Here is a 25910-nt window from a genome sequence, read left to right on the forward strand (position 1 = left end):
TTTAATGGTACACAAGAAAAAGAACGTTTTGTTAAATTGTTTAGTTGTGTCCTGGTTTTTGTATTGAAGAGCAGCCTTTAATGGTACAAAAGCTGTCCAAACGTTTTGTTAAATTGATTAAAATAAGTTAAGTTCTCTTATACTTACTCACTTCAGGTGAAGAATAATTTATGTATAAAAGTACTAGTTATATGTTAACTACATTCAAATATTAGCACAGTACATATATACCACTTTTACATTTGGTTATTGTACACGAAACACAAAATTCCCTGATTTGCATGACAGACAGTTATTAATGTCAGTATATGGACTAAGGTTGGGGGAGTTAATCACTATTACAAACTAATATTACTGTAGTAATACAAATCCTGTAGTAATAATACTTTGTAAATCTATTTAATTTTATGTACTTGTATTTTTATGAGATTTATTTAGCAGAAATCATAAAACTATAGATTTTTATCAAAACTGGTTTTCAGTTTGATTTTTGGTTAGTACTTATTATTAAAATAATATCTTGATACTTTCTTGCTATAGGAATAAAGTGTAATTTTTGAAGTGTTTCATCAAAAAAAAATGCTAGTAATAATAATAACTGCTGTTTACACAAAACCAGTGAACATTTTAGAGGGATTCTTGTACCCAGAGTTCAAGTTATCCAAGTATGCATTGTTAAGGAGGCAGATGAAAGCCCATCTTAATCATGTCGTCTTTGTTATAGATGCTTCAGTTTTATTTGTTGTGATTTTCTCATTTTGATTTTACCTACTGAAAACTCAATACAAACAAGACAAACTAATGTGTGAAGTTAATTCTGACTAAACTTGCTGTGAATTCTTGCTGTGAAAAACTGAAGGTGATTTGGGGTTATTGGTTACTAGATGACAAATGGTTTAATTTCTTACAAATTGTATCAGGCTTACAATATTTGTAAAGTAAAATAAAAAACCTGCCAGTTTGAGCTCATTTAAAAAAAAACCAATACAAAATGAGTTAAATACCTAATCAGCAAGACTGTCATGTTGGCCACCTCCATGTTTCACAAATATATCTGCCAAAGTTATCTTAGATGATTCACAAAATGGGTTAGTATAATATAGAAGAACAAAAAACTGTCTTGAAACATACGTATTGGACATGAGAAAAAAAACCTATACCAGAAATTTCTGCCATGTTTCACTTTCCAGAACTTGTGGAAGATCAAATCAACAATTATGCTCACAGAACTGAGAAAAGTTAAGACAACTGTACATTTCACAAATACGTAATTTATTCACTACTGTAGCTATTGATAAATAAAGTATTTGTGAAAGATATAAATGTCTTCACCAAATACTGATGATTTTAAATATCAATCATAGAATTAATGGTGGAAAATCTTGTTTACAAAAAAAAGGCTCAAAAGAAAACAGCATTCAAAATAAAAAAATCTCTAATAATTAAAAACTGCAAAATATGTAGTTTGGTATTAAGTAATGCTAAGAACATTCTGAAATACCTTTTGATTTCTTTTGAACAAACAGAAACACTGTGTTATTAAAAGCTCTTTTTTTATTATTGGCATAACATTCTGTAATATTTTCTTTTTCATTGAATATACGTCTTTCCTACAAGAAATAACAAGAAACTGATAAAAATTTCAAAAGAGAAAATGATTTTTATTTTTAGTTAGCTCAATCAACTAGTGAAAGATTCGTGTGGATTCATTTATATAATATAAACTTGTATAAAAAATTAATATGAGCTTTCTATTTGTGGGAAAAAGACAAGAAAATAAAAGCAGTTTTTATGTACCAAATACAAACTAATGTGAATAAATTATTATAAACTTTATTTCTGTTGAAAAAGACATGAAGGTTAAATAACCTTAGGAGAAAAAAACGTTGTATAATTAACAGAAACTTTCAAAGAGAAATACTTGATGTATTTCCTAGAAAGGAAATCTTCTAAAACAAACTTATAATTTCTATTAGAAATATTGTTTGGATTCAGTTAGACACTATACTTGTAATAACAACCTTCATATTTAATACATAGATTATCAAATATTTAACAACATGCTCCTTACATCTTGTTCAGAACCTCGCGATGTAAGGCGGCTATATAACCACAAGAAACGAAAATTAACATCTCTGCTGTGCAGAGTTACATTCAACAGATGATTAATATAAAACTGTTGGTTTACACAAAATCTCTGATACCCAGTATTTAATAAAACCCTATTAATTTAAGATACGTATATGTTTGGTTGGATGAAAAACATTTCAGTGCTTTGGCTGTATAGGAGACATGATGTATGCCTACATAAGAGTGTAATTTTATCTTAGTGATATTAGAATATTTTAATGTAATACCATTTTTATGGTTACACTGTAGACTGATGATGTAAAATACTAGAGGGCGCTGCGGATGAAAGCGGACGTGTGGTTTAACTTGGATTTCTAAAAGTTATTTAATATTAATAATATAATTTGTAGTAAGTTGGATTAAATAACAAAAGAATAACAATATTTCGTAAGACTATAAGATAAAAATATAAGGTTCAAAGTATTTAATTTAAGAGTTTAGTGGTGTTAATTGTAATACAACGTTAAATTATGTCAATGTATGTAATGGTACTTAAAGCTTGGCTAAAATTCAACTTACAGGTTAAAACATTGTTTTATTAAATACATACAACCTAAAGACTAGTTTACTGTCTCCATGTGTTCTAACAATTAACTTGTGCACTTGAATTTTGGATCGTTAGTATAAATTCAACTTACAGATAGGTTATAATATAAGATCGAGATAAACACACTGTATTAGTATCATTAACGTTATGCGTACATCGAAGTACAGTTATACAATAGACTGATGTAAGCAAGATATTAATCTAATATCCATGTTATAAAATAGACTGATGATATTAACAAGGTATTTACCTGATACCCATGTTATATTATGTATTAGCCTAATACACATGTTGTGTTATACAACAGACTGATGATATAAACAATGTATTAACCTAATACCCATGTTATGTTATACAATAGATTGATGATATAAACAAGGTATTAACTTAATACCCTTATTATGTTGTACAATAGAATGATGATATAGACAAGGTGTCTATATGGACACCTGGTGTCCATATTATGTAAAACAATAGACTGATGACATAAACAAGGTATTGATCTAGTATCCATGTTATGTTGTACAATAGACTGATGATTCTTTGATGTAAAAAAGGTATTAGTGTAATCCTGATACTGGAATCAGTGATTGTAAATGATTTATCATTTATATGTTTTTTGTCTTTATCATGTTTAGTGTACATACTTTATTATTTACTACAAATATTTGGTACTCTTTGTTAATTTTTATGGTAACTCACACATTTTTTTTATTCTTTTAGTTGTATCTACTATATGTTTTCTTGTTAATAATTTGTATATCACATTTTTATCTCATTGTATTGCTAGTCATTATAGTTTCTCTTAAAATTTTTCTTTTTTTAACAAGATCTTTTTATATATTATTTCTTGCTGTATTGCACAACATAAATAAGTCATTCTTCTATCAGTCCTTTTAAAGCTAATCAAAATGCTTCTGGAATGTCAAGGTAGACCACTATGAAATGGCTTCAGTCTTCTCGCATTTAGTTTGACTTGTTGTTTACAGTTTGCTATAGTAAAGGAAGGTACACTTTTCAGAAGCACTTAGACCAAAATTATAGATGTAGAGAGATGACACTTTGTTGGACATACAAGGCCATTTAGTGTAAGTGTTGTCATTTAGTTTACTTTGTGATTTAATATCTAATAGTTATGTAGTTTTTTATAACAAGATTTTAAAGTTAATTGTTTTAAAGGTAATAGTTATAACAAATTTCTTTACTTATATCCAGTAGGAGTCATAAGGTATGTGTGTGTGTTTGTAGTTCAATTGTTTATGTCACATTTCTTGAAACCTCTTAAGTTTTTCTTACTATGTGGGTATTGTTACATCTATGTGTTTGTAGAAAGTTTAAGGCCTTAGTTAGGCAAGGTATACATACAGAGATCAAAGACAGAAGAAAGTTCATTAGTGGAAAAACATAAAAGTTAGCCAGTGTGTGAGTGATTAGCCTTAATGGTTGATTTCTGTAGTGTGTTTAATAGCTGTATTGTAATAACAGAAATAAGAAAAATAACTTGTATTGTCTATTGTTCTATATTATATGAACCAGCCTGAATTGACTCTTGATGAAAATAAGAATTGTGTAAACATCCAGATATAACTCTGATTACCAAAAAAAAGAAGTTAAGTGAGAAAACATGAATTTAATAAAAGTAAAATTAGACTAGAAGATTGTGTGATATTTTAAAGTGAGTGTAACAAAGGTAAGAACAATTTGTCTCACCAGAGGGTGTTGTAAAGTAATTGAACCAACCTGTGTTAAATTATTTAGGGTTTTAGATAAAACTGATTTTCTATAACGTAAATAATTTTTGCACATATATGTTTGATTTGCTTTGAATATATATTATTTTAAAACAAGTGGATTGTGTGCTGTTTGTTTATTGTTCAGATTTATCACCAACAAGTTGCAGACACGTATTTAAAAGAATTCAGCCTCTACGTAAACTGTGACACACCAAAGTTGTACTTATCAATTGTTGAATTACACTTAGACCACAGTTATACTGAGCAGTAGCGGGACTGTATTTTTAATTATATAAGGTAGTAGTTTGATTGCAATTACACCTAGAACATAAGACTTTAGTTCATATCTACAGAAATACTAAATACAAATCTAAAGAATTTATCATGATCATATTGTACAGGTTATTGGGTAGGCCACATTTTGAGTGCTGTGTTTAGGACATTAGAAAGGATGTTCATAGGACAGCTACTAGGTTGTTATCTAGTATATTATTGTTTTTATCTTCTTTCATTGATATATATACTGTATTTCAGGATCCTACCTTTTGGCAGGTGTTGCCTGGTCTGGTATTCAGGTATGCTTATTATTATACTAGCACTAAATCTCTATACTTCTGTAGTGTGTGTGTGTGTATGTATATAGGTATGTATGTGTTTTAATCACAATTTCATACATGAAGGACCATCACTAACTTCATAAGTAAAGTAAACAGGGATTTTTGCCTATTCCTACTGACCTATGATTCCTACAGTTGAGGTTTCTTCTGCTTTTCAAAGTAAGGAACTGTAGACATCCATTGTGTCATTTCTCCAGACTTCCCAATGCTCATTCTTTCCTTTCTTCTAGCTGAGTATAGAAGTCTTTCCCTCTTCTGGTTTCCAGTTGTTTTAGTGATGAACCATGGAGGTTTCATCCTGAGTGAGGTTTGTACAATAAACTGAAAGTTATAGCTCATGCATTACCCACTCAGAGGGCTGTGGTGTCTATTCTGTGATTATCCAATACATAATATCCTGAATGCAAGGCATTTCTCCTGGATGTTTTTGCCAATGTTGTCTACACTTGTTGATCATAAAATAAATTTCTTTTGTAAGGTGCTTACACTGGATTTTCTTCCCAGATGGTCTGCACTTGACATACTTATTAGTATTCCAAGGTGCCTTCCCTGGATGTTTTGCATGGGCAGACAGCATTTGGCCTAATCCTATGTATACATGATGCTTTCCCCAAGGTTTTACCCCTGTGAATTTCACTTGTTGATCTCTGTATCATGTGCAACGTGATTGTATTGGATGATTTTTGCCTGGATGGATCAAACTTGGGATAATAATACAATGTATTCCAAGGTGCTTCCCCTGGATGTTTTTGCCAGGAAGGGCTGCACTTGGCCTATTCATATCCAATTTATGTGCCTTTAGCCCTAACCATGTATGCTTATATCACATTATCAGACACCTTACTATGGCTAACTATCACTATGTTCCATGCTAATGCTTGCTACATATATTGACAAATTATGCACTATCTCATCACAATGGACTGGTAAAGAATTAGCTGGCTGTTTGTTTGTTTTTGGTGGAGAGAATCATTCTTACTGCTCACAGTATTTTTTACAGGGAATTTCCACTAGTGTTTTGTATGGCTGGACAGCAGTTGACATGCTCTGGGGTGCACTAAGAACCTCCCTTTGGCACATATTTATTTGGCCATGTTGTCAACTGCACATTAGATATTCGATTTTTGTCTATGCTGTGTCGTTTCTTGTAATAGGTGTACAACATTTGTTCATACAATGTACACCTCTTTCTTAAGGCTATGGTGCCCGCTTGCTATGTTCCACCCTTTATATATTACTGTGTTTGTTACTGGGCTAAGAGCATTCCTGTTCCAAAATTAATGTGTTTGTTACTGAGCTAAGAACATACTTGTTCCCAAAGTAGTGCTATACACCCCGTTGTGCCTTCTATTCTTGTTGTGGCACACCTTTTCTTTTCAGACTGTTGCTATTTGCTTGATTGAATACTGTCACAGCTTCATTCGCTCCCTTCATCTTTGCAGTTTGGGATTTGGGTGAGTGGAGTTAGAAGCATTATGGAAGTTAACATTCTTTTACACTGAAAATGTATTTCTCATAGGGTTTTTAAGTACTGGTGTGGTGTTTCCAAAAATGTTTTTGATAATGCTTGGAGAGTAAACCAGGATGGAAGGTAGAGGAAAGTATCTATCAGAAACACATTTTCAGGACAAGAAAATGTTAATATCAGCACAATTAGATAAAGTAAAATAAATAAATACATATCAGCACAATTACATAAACTACAATAAATAAATATTTCAACACAGTACAGAAAAAAAGAGTGTAAAACCAAACTAAGTCCTCATTTTTCTGTTTTAAAACCTTGTACAGCATACTAAGGAAACTAACCCATTTAGTGACATGAAATTCATGGTACACAACCTGGAAACAAACTCTTTCTAGCTAGCTTCAACTGGAGAGAAATGTCTATAAACTATTTAACAAAATCACCAAAATTTAAGAAGCCATCTTATAAAAACAGAAAAACAAAATTGTGTATTCCAGAAAAGTAATGATAAACACAAATAATAATACAACCTAAACCGTTTAAGAGTGTAGGATCCACAAAACACTGTGCACAATACATAACAGTGTATATTCAACAATACACTCACTGTACACTATACATCACTAAGCAGTGAAATCTTTAAACCTTTTAACATTGTACATTCAACAATATCTTACATCACTAAGGTCCGTATTTTAATAATCATTGGTTTTGTTTTAAGATTTTGGATAAGGATTATTCTATGGTAGTTTTCCATGGACCAATCTCCAATGCATATTTTATTCTTTGATTGTAAAGAACTAAATACAACAATAATTACAATTTTGAAAGCCTTACTATTTCATAATTAATATTCTTTGTATACAGAGAATTGAAACACTTAATAATTTGGACAATAAAAAAATGCAGGAATATTTGAGCAACTGAAATAACTTAGAAACCACATATAAACTTAATTATACAAACAAAGCAATTTGAAACTTTATTACTTTTGCAAATGAAAATAATAAACACTTAAGCATTAATACAAATAAAAGTGAACAGAAACTCAACCATTAGCCCTGACAACTAGTGGAAATGAAGTTACTTGGACAGATGAAATCATCTAGACACTCAACTACTTGGAATATTGGAATCTGATAAATAGGCAGTCACTTAAGCACCTAGATTTTGGGAAACCAACAGAAACTTCTTGGACTGTTAAAACCAATGGAAGCTTAACTTTTTGGAGTGTTAAAACCAATGAAAACTTAACTTCTTGACTGTTAAAATCAATAGAAAGTTAACATTCTACTTCTATTAATGACAATGGGTAGAAATTTTACACTTTGCTAAATTATAATCAGGAGAAGCAGCTTAATATTTCTATAAAAATCAAATGAATAAATGTTGATGTTCATACTAAATATGTAAATAAAGCAGTAGCAAACAATTCAATGTACTCACCTGGCTGTTGGCTATATATTAAAGAATTGAAAAAAATTATAACTTCTAGTTATACATTAAAGTTTTTAATAACTATTCTGTAATGACTGATTAAATTCATGGTGTTTCATCCATTTCTTGGACAAAGAGGTAGTGTAACAATAAAGTAGGTTATTGGTAATATTTATTTTATTGGTACTAAATATTATTAGTGACATTTTTCATGATGGTTCTAAGTATTATTAGTGACATTTTTCATGATGGTTCTAAGTATTATTAGTGACATTTCTCTTTATGGTTCTAAGTATTATTAGTGACATTTCTCTTGATGATACTAAGTATTATTAGTGACATTTCTCTTGATGGTTCTAAGTATTACTAGTGATATTTCTCTTGATGATACAAAGCATTATTAGTGATATTTCTCTCAGGGACACTAAGTATTATAAATGATATTTCCCTTGATGGTACTAACTATTAGTAGTGATATTTACCTTGATGGTACAAAATATTATTAATGATATTTCTCTTTATAATACTAAGTATTACTAATGATATTTTTCTTGATGGTTCTAAGTATTACTAGTGATAATTTTCTTGATGATACTGAGTATTAGTAGTGATATTTGTCATGATGATACAAAGTATTATTAATGATAATTTTCTTGATGGTACTAAGCATTATTAGTGATATTTTTATTCATGATACTAAGTATTAGTAGTTACATTTTTCTTGATGATACTATGTATTACTAATGATATTTCTCTTGATGATACTAAGTACTGTTAACGATATTTCTCATGAAGGTTCTAAGTATTTTCAGTGATAAATCTCTAGATGGTACTAAGTGTTATTAGTGATATTTCACACGATGATACTAATTATTAGTAGTGATATATCTCTTGCTGCTTCTAAGTATTATTTATGATATTTCTCTGGATGATACCAAGTATAACTAGTGATATTTCTCATTGTAATACAAAATATTATTAATGATACTAAGTATTACTAGTGAGATATAACTTGTTAATTGTAAGTATAACTGGTGATATTTCTCTTGATGATACTAAGCATTATTAGTGATATTTCTCTTGATGATACAAAGTATTATTGATGTGATTTCTCTTGATGGTTCTAGGTATTATTAGCAATATTTCTTGTGATGCTAAGTATTATTAGTTGTATTTCTCTTGATGATAGTAAGTATTATTAGTTATATTTCTTTTGATGATACTGTGTGTTACTAGTGATATTTTAATGATACTAAGTGTTACTAGTGATATTTCTTTTAATGATACTAAGTGTTACTAGTGATATTTCTCTTGATGACACAAAGTGTTACTAGTGATATTTCTCTTGATGATAGTAAGTATTACTGGTGATATTTTTCTTGATGACACAAAGTATTATTAGTGATATTTCTCTTGATGACACAAAGTGTTACTAGTGATATTTCTCTTGATGACACAAAGTGTTACTAGTGATATTTCTCTTGATGACACAAAGTGTTACTAGTGATATTTCTCTTGATGACACAAAGTGTTATTAGTGATATTTTTCTTGATAATACTAAGTGTGACTAGTGATATTTCTCTTGATGACACAAAGTATTATTAGTGATATTTCTCTTGATAATACTAAGTGTTACTAGTGATATTTCTCTTGATGATACTAAGTGTTACTAGTGATATTTCTCTTGATGATACTAAGTGTTACTAGTGATATTTCTCTTGATAATACTAAGTGGTACTAGTGATATTTCTCTTGATAATACTAAGTGTTACTAGTGATATTTCTCTTGATGATACTAAGTGTTACTAGTGATATTTCTCTTGATAATACTTAGTGTTACTAGTGATATTTCTCTTGATAATACTAAGTGTTATTAGTGATATTTCTCTTGATAATACTAAGTGTTACTAGTGATATTTCTCTTGATAATACTAAGTGTTACTAGTGATATTTCTCTTGATAATACTAAGTGTTACAAGTGATATTTCTCCTGATGATACAAAGTGTTACTAGTGATATTTCTCATTGTGATACAAAATATTATTAATGATACTAAGTATTACTAGTGAGATATATCTTGCTAATTGTAAGTATAACTGGTGATATTTCTCTTGATGATACAAAGTATTATTAATGTGATTTCTCTTGATGGTTCTAGGTATTATGAGCAATATTTCTTGTGATGCTAAGTATTATTAGTTATATTTCTCTTGATAATACTAAGTGTTACTAGTTATATTTCTCTTGATAATACTAAGAGTTACTAGTGATATTTCTCTTGATGACAAAGTGTTACGAGTGATATTTCTCTTGATGACACAAAATGTTACTAGTGATATTTCTCTTGATGACACAAAGTGTTACTAGTGATATTTCTCTTGATGATACTAAGTGTTACTAGTGATATTTCTCTTGATGATACTAAGTGTTACTAGTGATATTTCTCTTGATAATACTAAGTATTATTAGTGATATTTCTCTTGATGACACAAAGTATTACCAGTGATATTTCTTTTGATGATACTAAGTGTTACTAGTGATATATCTCTTGATGATACTAAGTGTTACTAGTGATATTTCTCTTGATAATACTTAGTGTTACTAGTGATATTTCTCTTGATAATACTAAGTGTTACTAGTGATATTTCTCTTGATAATACTAAGTGTTACAAGTGATATTTCTCCTGATGATACAAAGTGTTACTAGTGATATTTCTCATTGTGATACAAAATATTATTAATGATACTAAGTATTACTAGTGAGATATATCTTGCTAATTGTAAGTATAACTGGTGATATTTCTCTTGATGATACAAAGTATTATTAATGTGATTTCTCTTGATGGTTCTAGGTATTATGAGCAATATTTCTTGTGATGCTAAGTATTATTAGTTATATTTCTCTTGATAATACTAAGTGTTACTAGTTATATTTCTCTTGATAATACTAAGAGTTACTAGTGATATTTCTCTTGATGACACAAAGTGTTACGAGTAATATTTCTCTTGATGACACAAAGTGTTACTAGTGATATTTCTCTTGATGACACAGTGTTACTAGTGATATTTCTCTTGATGACATAAAGTGTTACTAGTGATATTTCTCTTGATGACACAAAATGTTACTAGTGATATTTCTCTTGATGACACAAAGTGTTACTAGTGATATTTCTCTTGATGATACTAAGTGTTACTAGTGATATTTCTCTTGATGATACTAAGTGTTACTAGTGATATTTCTCTTGATAATACTAAGTATTATTAGTGATATTTCTCTTGATGACACAAAGTATTACCAGTGATATTTCTTTTGATGATACTAAGTGTTACTAGTGATATATCTCTTGATGATACTAAGTGTTACTAGTGATATTTCTCTTGATAATACTAAGTGTTACTAGTGATATTTCTCTTGATGACACAAAGTGTTACTGGTGATATTTCTCTTGATGATACTATGTGTTACTAATGATATTTCTCTTGATGATACTAATTGTTACTAGTGATATTTCTCTTGATGACACAAAGTGTTACTAGTGATATTTCTCTTGATGACACAAAGTGTTACTAGTGATATTTCTCTTGATAATACTAAGTGTTACTAGTGATATTTCTCTTGATGATATTAAGTGTTACTAGTGATATTTCTCTTGATGATACTAAGTGTTACTAGTGATATTTCTCTTGATGATACTAAGTATTACTAGTGATATTTCTCTTGATGATACAAAGTATTATTAATGATATTTCTCTTGATGGGTCTATGTATTATTAGCAATATTTCTTGTGATGACACAAAGTATTATTAGTTGTATTTCTCTATATGATAGTATGTATTAGTTATATTTCTCTTGATGATAGTAAGTATTGTTTGTGATAGTTCTCTCAGTATTATATTCTGAAAGGGGTTCATTTTAATTGAAAACACTCCAGTAAATTAGATAATAATTATATTAATATTTTTATTTTAATACTGAATTATTTTGTTAATTATAATAATACACTGTACATGATACGTCACTAAGCAGTGCAATCTTAGAGCCTTTTAGCATAGTAGATTCAAGTGGATTGTAATGTATCATGTAAAAAGCTTATAACAAACTACTTAATATCAGTTTTCAAAAGGTTTGGGGTTTCTACTTCAACCAATTGTCTTGTGAAGAACACTAGTTTCACACACATTCTACTCATAGTTTTTATACAGCTTCTACTGGTATATGAAATTTCACCTCAGAGTCTTTCATGCTTTATTCACATCCAGAATGTTTATTAACAGATGTATGTTATGTGGAATTTCTGTTTTTGAATCCACAAGTGTACTCTCACACAATTATTATTCTGTACTGTGTATCAGTATGTTTATAGGCATTATACTTATTTAGTTTGATTGGTTTAATAACAGCTAATTACAATGTACAATGTCACTGTATTTTGGTGCAGTAGAGAGGAAGAAATTCTATAGCATTTATATTTATATCCATTATATTACAATATTTCTATAATTTTTTCTACTTCTGAGCATTCAATAACAAAACAAATAGACTAACAGGAACGTATTTGTATATTTCCATAACAATTATGGAACTTAAAATTTTTCATACCAAACTGCAAAGATAAATTTTACTGCAGAGTGCACGACCTGAAGAGGATTATGTGATACCGTTTTGGTCTTTATTACAGAATGAAAATATTACACTTTCTTTTATTTTTTAATATCAAGCTAGTACTTCATGCTTTTGTCCTATAACGTAATTGTATGTTTTTATTATTGTTATGCTTTTACTATGTAACACATCTAATATAAGTTATGGTCATAACTATCAACTAAATGTGAACCTGAAACTGGATATTTAAACCTAAAGCAATTAGGAACAACTTTCAGTCTTTCTACATTCTTTTAGTTCATATCTTTACAGTTAACAATTATAAACAACTTTCAGTCTTTCTACATTCTTTTAGTTCATATCTTTATAGTTAACAATTGTAAACAACTTTCAGCCTTTCTACATTCTCTTAGTTCATATCTTTAAAGTTAATTATAAACAAGTTTTAGTCTTTCTACATTCTTTTAGTTCATATCTTTAAAGTTAACAATTATAAACAAGTTTTAGTCTTTCTACATTCTTTTAGTTCATATCTTTACAGTTAACAATTGTAAACAACTTTCAGTCTTTCTACATTCTTTTAGTTCATATCTTTATAATTAACAATTATAAACAACTTTCAGTCATATCTTTATAGTTAACAATTGTAAACAACTTTCAGCCTTTCTACATTCTCTTAGTTCATATCTTTAAAGTTAACAATTATAAACAAGTTTTAGTCTTTCTACATTCCATTAGTTCATATCTTTAAAGTTAACAATTATAAACAAGTTTTAGTCTTTCTACATTCTTTTAGTTCATATCTTTACAGTTAACAATTGTAAACAACTTTCAGTCTTTCTACATTCTTTTAGTTCATATCTTTATAATTAACAATTATAAACAACTTTCAGTCATGCTACTTTCATTTATACTGACATGTTGTAGAGTGCCATCAAGTATGATATATGATGCAAATACATGTACTCACCTGTTGTGTAGTGCCATAAAATACGATATATTGTGTAAAAATATATACTGACTTGTTGTATAGTACCACAAAGTATGATATATGATGTAAAGACATATACTGACCTGTTGTATAGTACTATAAAGCAAGATATATGATGTAAATACATATTCTGATCTCTTGTACAGTACCATAAAGTATGATATATGATGTAAATATATATATATTGACCTGTTGTATAGTACCATAAGGTATGATATATGATATAAATATCTATAATGATCAGTTGTAGTGTACCATAATATATGATATATGATGCACGTACATATACTGTCCTGTTGTATTGTACCAAAAGGTATGACATATGATGTAAATTCATATACTAACCTGTTGTATAGTAACATAAAGTATGATATATGATGTAAATATATATGTATATACTAACTAGTTGTACAGTACCATAAAGTATGATATATGATGTAAATATATATACTAACATTTGTTCCATATGAAAAAGTATGATGTATGATGTACACATACATACTTTCCTATTATACTGTAACAGAAAGTATGGTGTATGATGTAAATATGCATACTTACATTTTATACAGTACCAAAAAGTATGACATCTGTTGTAAATATACATACTTACCTTTTGTATAGTACCATAAATTATGATATATGATGTAAATACATATACTGACCTGTTGTACAGTACCATAAAGTATGATGTATGATGTACACATACATACTTTCCTACTATACTGTAACAGAAAGTATGACATGTGTTGTAAATATACATACTTACCTTTTGTATAGTACCATAAATTATGATATATGATGTAAATACATATACTGAATGGTTGTACAGTAGCACAAAGTATGATGTATGACATAAATATATATAATTTATTGTTAGTAATATAAAGTATAATATATGATCTAAATACATATAGTGACCAGTTGTACATTACCATAACGTATATTTGGTGTAAATACATACACTGAACTGTTGAACACTACCATAAAGTATTATATATGATATATATACATATAGTGACCTGATGTAAAGTATCATAAAGAATAATATATGATGTAAATATACATACTGACCAGTTGCACAGTACCATAAAGTATGATGTATGGTATAAATGATATTCTGACTTATTGTATAGTACCATAAAGCATGATATATGATGTTGATACATATACTGACCAGTTGTATAGTATCATAAATTATGATATATGATGTAAATGCATATACTGAACGGTTGTACAGGACCATAAAGTATGGTATATGATGTAGATACATATACCGACCTGTTGTATAGTACTACAAAGCATGATATATGATGTAAGTACATACACTGACCTATTATATAGTCCCATAAAGTATAATGTATGATGTAGATATACATATGTATCTATTATGCAGTAGTAGTAAGTACGGTGTATGATGTAAAGATACATACCTGTTATACAGTACCATAAAGTATTTTATATGGTGTAGATACATATACTGACCAGTTGTACAGAACCATAAAGTATGATATATTGTGTAAATAAATATACTGATCTTTTGTACAGTACCATAAAGTATGATGTATGATATAAATACATATACTGACCTATTGTTTAGTACCAAGAAGTATGATATATGATGGAAATACCTATACTAACCCATTGTTTAGTACTATAAAATATGATACATGATGCAAATACATGTATTAACATTTGTTCAGTATCAGAAAGTATGTTGTATGATGTAGACATACATACCTATAATACAGTATGAAACGTATGGTGTATTATATAAATATACATACCTATTATACAGTACCAGAAAGTGTGGTGTATGATATAAATATACATAATTACCTGTTATAAAGTACCAGAAAGTATGATGTAAATATATATGCTTACCTGTCTCTCTCTCTCTCTCTCTCTATATATATATATATATATATGATGTTTCTAGTGAGTTTATGGGAAAGTGTCTTATCAATGATGTCATGTGAATGATGAAAATCTAACACTTTCATCATTGTGAATGCCTTTCACTTACCACAGGGAACCTACACTTATAAAATATTTTAAACGTATATAATATTACTGAGAATTATTTAGTGAATAAACTTCTTAAAATAAGTATGATTAATGCCCAGGCTATCATTCGAATGAATTATTCACATTGTGTTCTTCCATATTAAGACATGTTGGTTAATTCGCCATATGCAACACTTGTGGATGTTTTTGTGATCAGACTGTCATTTCACTGAACGAAGTGTGGAAACCGTACAACGACAAGTGGTGCGTTTTGTCTTTACGATGGAAACTACACTGCAGGACTACTGTCCGATAGATGTTGGTAACGAAATGCAGAACTCTGAGACTGCTATTTTAGTGAAACATTAGATGAATACATAATATACTCTATCATCACTCATGGAAGTTTATCTCACCGCCTCCTGTTGTAGTGAAACCCATCACGTAACGCATGAATTGTATTTGTTTACTACATCTGGTATTTTCAGTAATCATAAGTATTTCACCAAGATATATATGTTGTTAAATGTAGTGAAGTTTATAGTATCGTGTATATTTCATTAAAATATAAATAGAAACAGAATAGTATAATCTACTACTGAGTGTTTCAGCATTTTCTTTAACGACAGAATAAATACAGTGACTAATACAAATTTTATGGAGTTTTTGTTTAAGCTATTAGATAAATGAAAGTATGTAAGACGTTTAAGAATGTACGGGAGAAATGTGTATAATTTTGCACGAACACCACCCTTAACCAATCAATATAAGAGGTAACTAGGCGCGCAGTCAACCTGGTTTCTGCAAACCTAGAATGCCTGTAGCAGAGTCATGTGAAGGCCATGTTGAAAGAATAAAATTCACTTTGAAGGAAGCTGGTAAAGAAACTACTACTACCGGTAAGGAATTTTCAAATGTTTTCCTTAGTTCTGTCACAAGCTTTTCAAATGACAGATAGTACAAAACTAAAGAGCTAAAATAATGTAAATTTACTTCTACGACTTGTCATTAATATGTTTTAATTTATACAGATATCTCCGGTGTATGAAAAACAATAGATCGTAATGTCGTCGCATTACAGAAATATAATTATTTGAAAATAGTAAAAGTTTATTTCTCTTCTTCTAATATAATATAAAATATATGAATGATATTTGGTGATAATGAAGATACTGCTAAGCTTGTTTTAATTTGTATCAACATAAAGAGTTTAGTCATAAAGGTGTGAAAAGTAAATTTTGTTGACAATATGACTACATCAAATTTAATAACATGGGAACAGTAAAGAAATGATTGTAATTTTAGTCAATGTATATTTATTTGTTAGTTTTACCCATAACACAAATAAATAAAAAATCTTTTCAAGAGATGTAATAAAGGTATGCTTGGCTAATACCAATTTTTCAAAAGCAAGATAGAATAGACGACATTTGTATCGTCTTATAATAGCACCAGCACAGTGTAGTTGAATGTAACAACACGTATAGGATAAATTACATGGAACTGTGCCCTCCAGCGGCATAGCTGTCTGTCCACGGACTCACATATCTAAAAACCTGGTTTCAATACCCGTGGTAGGCAGCGCACTGATAATCCAAATACACGTAACTGTTATTGGATAGTTATATATATGTTGCCATACGTCAGTTCTTCCATTATCTCTAAAAGACTGATATTCTTGCATTTACTTCCTTATCTTCGTAGTTTTTCCTTACATCTTTGGTTGTTTAGTTTTAATAAACATATGAAGGTTGCACTAAGTTCTAAATGAAATGATATTCCAACTGTAATATATATTGTTTATCTATTATTGGCTGGTTCTTCTTATTTCACCCTGTAATTACATTTTTTAAATAAACTCCACATTTCTGTCAGGAGTTTATAATAACGTTTTTAGAATTATGATTTTTAAAATTACTAGTTATTAATACTACTACCATAGTGGATATTCTGTTTGAAACTATGCTGTTCCTCAAGCGGTAAGTCTACGGATTTGCAACGCTAAAATCAGGGTCTCGATTTCACTTGGTGGACTCAGCAAACTATGTTATCTCATTAACCTGTTGACTGCCAAGTATTTCAGCTGTTACAATACAACATTAATGGTTCTTTATTTTGTAACTTTTTCGTGACGCCATTTTGGATCGAAAGTGAAACAATTTGTAAGTAGGTCAAATGCATGTATGATGCTGACATTTAGCGTTGAAGTTAGGTATTATTGGGAACGAATTAACTCGTCCGTGGCACTGTGTTACCGATCGGCTTGGACGAGTTATCTCGTCTACGGCACTGAACAGGTTAGAACTGGTTGACATCATTGTTTTATTCCTGAGTTATCACATAATAAAAATGAATAAGAATTTAAATTATTTATTTAGATATTTACAAACATCCTCAGAACTTGTGACTCAGTCATTATATAGATGTTCTAAAAGGAAACGCTGTATAGTTGCGATACCCAGAACTTGTGATTCAGTCATTATATAGATGTTCTAAAAGGAAACACTGTATAGTTACGATACCCAGAACTTGTGACTCAGTCATTATATAGATGTTCTAAAAGGAAACACTGTATAGTTGCGATACCCAGAACTTGTGACTCAGTCATTATATAGATGTTCTAAAAGGAAACACTGTATAGTTACGATGATCTATGAAAGAGATATTAAAAAATAAATCAGTGATCATTCCGAGCGATCCCAATAGTACTACTGTTTGATCTTAATTCTGAAAGTGGTAACGTTTGAAAGTAAAAGTTGTGTTTGTTATTGTTATTAAACTACGATATACAATATATATTTATCTCCTAAACTATTTACATATGAGGGTAAAAATTGTGATTGTTATTTTTATTGAGCTATGATATAAAATGAATATCACAAACTAGTAACATAAGATAATTTTTTTCAGTTTTCTATTTAACTAATAATTAATATACTGAAACATCTGAAACGAAAGAGAATAAGTGAATGTTCTATGTATATCGTGTTTATTATAAAACTAGCGACGAAAATGTTTATATAAGTAACGTTCCTACAGCTTCCAACAACCTAGTTTATATGATATTTGTTTTCTCGGAGAGCTGTGTTAAACTTTGTCGATTTCTCTTGTACATGTTTCTCCTCCATCATTTATTTGTAATTATGATGGCGCACCTTCTGTACCAGACTTTATTATTTTACTCTTCTATTTTCCACACCCTCCAACTTCAAACACTATTTCAAAAATGAGCCCACAGATCAAGCGAAAATTGTCTATGTATTGACAAGATCCACAGTCGTGTTTTCTAGATATTGACAAATCTGGAATTTATCGATCGAATACATTGTGTGGTGATAAAGGCGCCACTGTAGAGCAAAATGGTCGATTTTTGTGTCTTACGCTTTATCTATAAATTGAAATTAGAATTTTGTAGCTTAGCTTGTAATGTTTCAAAATTACAAGGATATTTTTATGTAGTTTTCACTTCTTCTCAATAAACCACAAATAATATTTTATCACACAATTACCAAAAGTGTAACAAAAGCGTTTCTAATGTGTTTATAGACTGTTTATGAAATGATTATTGTCATACGGTTTCAACAATTTCCTTAGAAGAAGACACAGTAAGAGTCTTTCTTCAAAGACAAATAGCTAATAGTAAGGTATACAGATACATAATTTTTATATGATGGTTGTGCAGGTAGAAGAAAGTAAGATATACTGAAAGATAATTTTTATATGATAATTGTACAGGTACAACAAAGTAAAGTATACTGAAAGATAATTTTTATATGATGGTTGTATAGGTACAACAAAGTAAAGTATACAGATACATTATTTTTATATGATGGTTGTACAGGTACAACAAAGTCAAGTATACTGAAAGATAATTTTTATATGATGGTTGTACAGGTACAACAAAGTAAGGTATACAGATACATAATTTTTATATGATGGTTGTGCAGGTAGAAGAAAGTAAGATATACTGAAAGATAATTTTTATATGATGATTGTACAGGTACAACAAAGATATACTGAAAGATAATTTTTATATGATGCTTGTACAGGTACAACAAAGTAAAGTATACTGAAAGATAATTTTTATATGATGGTTGTATAGGTACAACAAAGTAAAGTATACAGATACATTATTTTTATATGATGGTTGTACAGGTACAACAACGTCAAGTATACTGAAAGATAATTTTTATATGATGGTTGTACAGGTACAACAAAGTAAGGTATACTGATAAATTATTTTTATATGATGGTTATGCAGGTAGAACAAAGTAAGGTGTACGGATAGATCAGTTTTATATGATGGTATAGGTAAAGTATGTTACATAGATCATTTTTACACTATAGTTTTACGTAAAGAACTAAGTAGGTTACACAAGTAGATCATTTTTACATGGATGTTAAATGTATTGATTAGTTTGGATATTTGTTGCCGTAAAATATTTATATCATTTAACTTCTCGTGATCCATTTAAAGGAACTGTCCGAATTATGTAGTTTAATATCGTTTAATGGAACTTTCGGTATGGTACTGAAAATTAACAAATGGCCTTAATTTTCAGATATGTACTATCGTTTTCTCTTTTGTTTCGTGATACTAGCGTTTTCAGATAATTGTCTGGTGACTAAAACAGAATATGTGTTTATTTGATAGTTTATTTGGGGTTATTACGTTAATGGAACAATTTTCAACTTTATTCTACATTACTCTTACTTGATGTACATATTATGTACTCGCTTCCAGTTAATAGTTCCCACAATGAAAGTAAAACGAGAATGATTACAATAACTGATGATAACATGGGTTCTGATGCAGGTGAGCCGGGTTTGTTGATAGGTTGGACCTTAGAATAGAGAGGAGTTGAAGGTATCAAATTAGTGCTTCGCATATATTTACAGTAAGGACTGACATGTCATTGAGAAGAGGATGAGAAAACGGCATTGGAATAGTAATGCTCTCTTTTCTTTCTGTCTTCTACTGTCCGGATATGTTTGTAGCGCCACCTATGAATCATTTTCTAAAGGGTAAGTCATTAATGTTCATTGTTTTGTCTGTAAAAATCTCAAAGTTAAACAAGAATATAAGCTGCCAGTTGAGTTATTATAGCAATATTTTCTTCAGATATATGAAAAAGGACTTACGAATTGCATAAAATCCTGTGAGGATGAATATCTAGTTGATTTATAAAACCCTGTATGGAATAACTTGCTGGCCCTAAGTAATATACTTTAATGCTGAAACTTCGTAGAATGAACGGCAACTACTTGTTGTGGAGACATAAGTGTGGAGGACGGCGTTTTGAAAGTCTTCCGCCTAAACAGAATACTTCATTGTTTCTCTTTCGCTGTAACTTCTTTTAAATGTTATTCTAAAATAGAAATGTAATAGTAGCAACAAAACTGGTCTTTAACTAAACCTTAGGGAAACTAAACTCTAAATGAATACACTTAGTAACCATAAATTCAAAACAGAGGTGACTTTAGAGAAACTGAAGGCATTTTTTTAATTGGCCAGTGAAAGTTTCATTCCTTCAAGACGTAGGATAATCTGACGTATAGCCAACACTGAAACATGAACAAAGTCAATTTTTCTGTTAATAAGTTAACCTCGAAAATGAATTAATCAATAAAAAGAATACTATTAAATACTGTTCAGTTTAGGTTATTAAATAAGTGTTATTCTTAAACTATATTATTTGTAAACAGCGATACAGACAAACAGATATTGGACTACCTAGTAGATCCGAAAAGATACGACTTCAGAGTAAGACCCAAGGGTAAGTCTGTCGTGGTCACTGTGTATTAGAATTTCAGGCGTTGTGAAGTTTATAACCTTTTGTCTAAAGTATGTTTATGTATAAATGTAACATAAATATTGTCTGTGTGAGAAAAACACCACGTTTAGAAAAGATTGTTGTTGTTTTTAATTTCGCGCAAAGCTTCATGAGGGCTATCTGCTCTAGCCGTTCCTGATTTTGCAGTGTAGGACTAGAGGGATGCAGATAGTCATCACCATCCACCACCAACTCTTGGGCTACTCTTTTACCAACGAATAGTTAACTCCATGGTATTTATCTAACCAGGTTCTTCGTTCCTACCTTAGTTATTTTACTAGACGTCGTTGTTAGTTCCATGGTATTTATCTAACCAGGCTCTTCATTCCTACCTTAGTTATTTTACTAGACGTCGTTGTTAGATCCATGATATTTATCTAACCAGGTTCTTCATTCCTGCCTTAGTTATTTTACAAGACGTCGTTGTTAGGTCCATGTTATTTATCTAACCAGGTTCTTTATTCCTACCTTAGTTATTTTACTAGACGTTGTTGTTAGCTCCATGATATTTATCTAACCAGGTTCTTCATTCCTACCTTAGTTATTTTACTAGACGTCGTTGTTAGGTCCATGTTATTTATCTAACCAGGTTCTTCATTCCTACCTTAGTTATTTTACTAGACGTTGTTGTTAGCTCCATGGTATTTATTTAACCAGGTTCTTCATTCCTACTTTAGTTATCTTACTAGACGTCGTTGTTAGGTCAATGATATTTATCTAACCAGGTTCTTCATTCCTACCTTAGTTATTTTACTAGACGTCGTTGTTAGTTCCATGGTATTTATCTGAAAACTGAGAAACGTTTTACTGTATATTATATTTTTCGATTGTTGCTTCCTGAATCTATCAGATTAAGAACGGATTTTGTAACTAAGACTTTTAAAATGTGTTTTTTTTTTCAAAGGGATTCTAGCAATATATAATGCATTCAACAAGTTAAATAGAAATACAGTCCATATTACAAGCAGTAAACACTTTAAGGAACACTGCGGGTATTACATGTAAAATAAATGGTTTGGATCAGTTCTATAATTTCAGTATTATAAAATAAAATTATTAAACAGGATGTAGTTGATGGAAAAAGAACAAATCGTGCATTTTAGTGTTAATATATATTTTACATACTTTAGTTCCACAACATATTTTCTCAATGACTAAATATTATCTACCATATTTATAAACATTGTGTTGGAAATAGTGCTATTATGTGTTAAAATAGTGGTGTATATGCAGTGTCTTTACTGCACTATCTATAAGTATATATATGTATGCTTAGCTGTCGTTGAGCTTATGATACCATTAGTAATCGATTGACATATGGCACTATACCCCCTTGTATAGATTAACAACTGCTCAACAGCATACGGTTTATTAAATTTGAAAATATAGTCTGTGTATTTTACAGTACGTGAACTGTGGGTTGATCTTACGTCCAACACTAAACATGATAATGAGGTTATCGTAAAATCACACCAGAATAAAACATACATCTTCACATAATTTCAGTGCAATGCACAATACATCATTTACACAACTGATTGTGAAGTCGATCTTCATGCATATTATACGTGATGAAACTTTGTGGAAAGTTTTTCGTCTTTATGTCAGACTTTTGAAGCGTCGTTCTCTTCATTTATGTCTCCACAACAGGCAGTTGTTGTCCATTCCACAAAGTTTCATCATGAATACTCTGCCTAAATAATCTACCAAAGAATACATTGTAAATTGTAAGAATGGTTAATTGATTGTATTTTCACAGTTTCAGTAAAGTAAGCTAATATTAAAAATAATGAAAACCTATTTTTAAGTGCTTCCAAAGTTAAGAAAACAAACATGATTTTAGAGCTGTAAATTTAATTATTAGATACGGGATGATTGCCATTATTTGTTAATGTAATATTTTTTTCGATGTCTTCAATACTTTGGTTTTATTTAAAAAATAGAGAAACTAGAAACTACAGGAGCAAAGCACACTGCTGTACACAAATTAAGGGAAATTATTAGAGGCAATTTGTACACATAAGTTTCGATCCATACAGTTGTGTTAGAGAGAGAGTTCGTCTTATAGATAAATCATTAATAAAGTGATTTCATTGTGGTTAAACATCTCTTATTTGGTGTGTGTTAGAAAGGCAACATATTGCTTTTCCTTTACATAAGCCCCCAGTAGCTCAGCGGTATGTCTGCGGACTTACAACACTAAAAACCTAGTTTCAATACCCGTGGTGGGCAGAGCACAGATAGCCCATTGTGTAGCTTTGTGCTGAATTCAAAACAACAACTTTTCCTTTACATAAGTCTAAAATTCACACCTGATGTTACTTGTGTTAACTATATTCCTGAAGATTTATAGTTTTACCGTTGGTATAGTCCAACTATACTTGAGAACCAAACCTTTCCTCTCAGTGTTATATATTTTCCTGCAGATAAACAGATTTACCGTTACTATAATTCAGCTTGCCTTAATAACGAAACATTTCGTGCGAATTTTATCTATTTCTCTGTATATAAACAGCTTAAATGTTAGTCCAAGTTTCCTTGATAAGCAACTACATCTTGCGAGTGTTATATATTTATCTGTAGATCAACAGTTTTCCATTAATATACCCCAGCTTTCCTTGAGAACCAAACCTTTCCTTCGAGTGTTATTTTTTTCCCTGTACATGAACAGTTTTAACGTTACTGTAGTCCAGCTTTACTTGTGAATCAAACTCCTCCTGCGAGTGTTATCTATTTTCCTGTACGTAAACAGTTTTAATGTTAGTATAGTTCACCTTTCCTTGTGAACCAAACTCCTCCTGCGAGTGTTATCTATTTCACTGTACGTAAACTATTTTAATGTTAGTATAGTTCACCTTTCCTTGTGAACCAAACTCCTCCTGCGAGTGTTATCTATTTCCCTGTACGTAAACAGTTTTAATGTTAGTATAGTTCACCTTTCCTTGTGAACCAAACTCCTCCTGTGAGTGTTATCTATTTCCCTGTACGTAAACAATTTTAATGTTAATATACAACAGCTTTCCTTCAGGTCTAAACTATTCCTGAGAGTGTTATCTATTTCACAGTAGATAAACAGTTGTAACGTAAGTATAGTCCAACTTTCCTTGAGAACAAACTATTTCCTGTGAGTGTTATCTATATCCCTGTAGATAAACAGTTTTCCTTTAGTACAGTCCAGTTTTCATTAAGAACCAAATATTTCTTGAGAGTGCTATCTATTTCGGCTAGAGATAAACAGTTTTAATGCTAGTATAGTCTAGCTTTCGTTGACAACCAACTCTTTCCTCAAGTGTTATCTATTTTCCTGTGGATGATTAGTTTTAAGGATACCATAGTCCAGTTTTTCTTGAGATCTTAATATTTCCTGCTCTGTTATCTTCAGGGAAATAGATAAACAGTTTTAACGTTAGTGTAGCTCAGCTTTCTTTGTGAACCATGTATTTTTTGCGACTGTTATTTCCCTGTAGATATATAGTGTTAACGTTAGTATAGTCTAGCTTTCCTTAAGAACGAAATCTTTCTTGCGAGTGTTATATATTTCCATGTACATGAATAATTTTAACGTTACTAATGTCCAGCTTTCCTTGAGAATCAAACCTTTCTTGTGAATGGTATCTTTTTGCCTATCGAGTGTTGACGTTAGTATAGTCCAGATTTCTCAGAAAGGAATTTTTTCCTATGAGAGGTAAGTATTTCTCTGTATATAACTTTAGTATAGTCAGAACAGTTTTAATCCAAACCTTTCCTGCGAGTGTTATCTGTTTCTTTGTACAGTTTTAGTACAATCCAGCTCCTTGAGCCCTGTACATTTTTAACGTTAGTACTTGTCAACCAAATCTTTTCTGCGAGTGTTATCTATTTCCCTGTATATGATCAGTTTTAATGTTAGCAATGTCTAGCTTTCCATGAGAACCAAATCTTTCCTGCGAGCGTTATCTATATCCCTGTAGATAAAAGTTTTAACGTTAGTATAGTCCAGCTTTCCTTGACAGCCTAATCTTTCGTGCGAGTTTTATGTATTTCCCTGTAGATGAACAGTTTTATTGTTACTAAAGTCCAGCTTTACTTGTGAACGAAATCTTTTTTGCGAGTGTTATACATTTTTTGTAGATAAACAGTTTTAACATTGGTATAGTCTAGCTTTCCTTGAGAACCAAACTTTTGCTGCGCGTGTTATCTGTTTCCCTGTAACTTTTATTGAGAACCATTCAACATGTAAAGCCAATAAATATAACTTCATTCAGTATACGTAATCAACGAAACTTTAATTTTTTTTTTAGAACAAACTCTCATAAATGTGAGCGTAGTTCTACTTTCCTTATCTTCTCCGGACGAATCTAGTCTTGTAAGTAAACTTTTTGTTAATATAAATATTTATAGTTATATCATAATTGGAATAATGTATCTTTTTTGATGGAGGAAACGTTATGCGAACATGATACGTGTTCACAGATGCTCTAAGCCTCAAATACAGTGGTGGTCGTGCTTTATTACAACCGAACTGTACCTGCTAATTCAGTGATTCTTTAGCTGTATCGTATATG

At 30.2% G+C, this 25910-nt stretch overlaps 1 protein-coding gene across 8 annotated transcripts in view; it reads left to right on the forward strand.

Annotated features, from left to right (window-relative positions):
• Positions 1 to 2409: 2409 nt before the first annotated feature.
• The window catches only part of LOC143242206 (glutamate-gated chloride channel subunit beta-like), a 44753-nt gene continuing 21252 nt past the window's right edge, over positions 2410 to 25910 (forward strand). For 2 of the 8 annotated variants that reach the window (XM_076485570.1, XM_076485575.1), the window contains exons 1-6: positions 2410 to 3765; positions 4945 to 4985; positions 15698 to 16431; positions 20432 to 20557; positions 21239 to 21309; positions 25647 to 25711. In XM_076485570.1, the coding sequence (XP_076341685.1) occupies positions 20460 to 20557; positions 21239 to 21309; positions 25647 to 25711 (234 nt within the window). In that variant the 5' untranslated portion in view covers positions 2410 to 3765; positions 4945 to 4985; positions 15698 to 16431; positions 20432 to 20459. Of the gene's footprint in view, positions 3766 to 4944; positions 4986 to 13335; positions 16432 to 20348; positions 20558 to 21238; positions 21310 to 21331; positions 25052 to 25646; positions 25712 to 25910 lie in introns of those variants that run through there. The other 6 variants (XM_076485573.1, XM_076485576.1, XM_076485572.1 and 3 more) reach the window with 5 other exon arrangements.

Source organism: Tachypleus tridentatus, unplaced genomic scaffold (assembly GCF_004210375.1).
Source record: "Tachypleus tridentatus isolate NWPU-2018 unplaced genomic scaffold, ASM421037v1 Hic_cluster_2, whole genome shotgun sequence".
Lineage (NCBI taxonomy): Eukaryota > Metazoa > Arthropoda > Merostomata > Xiphosura > Limulidae > Tachypleus > Tachypleus tridentatus.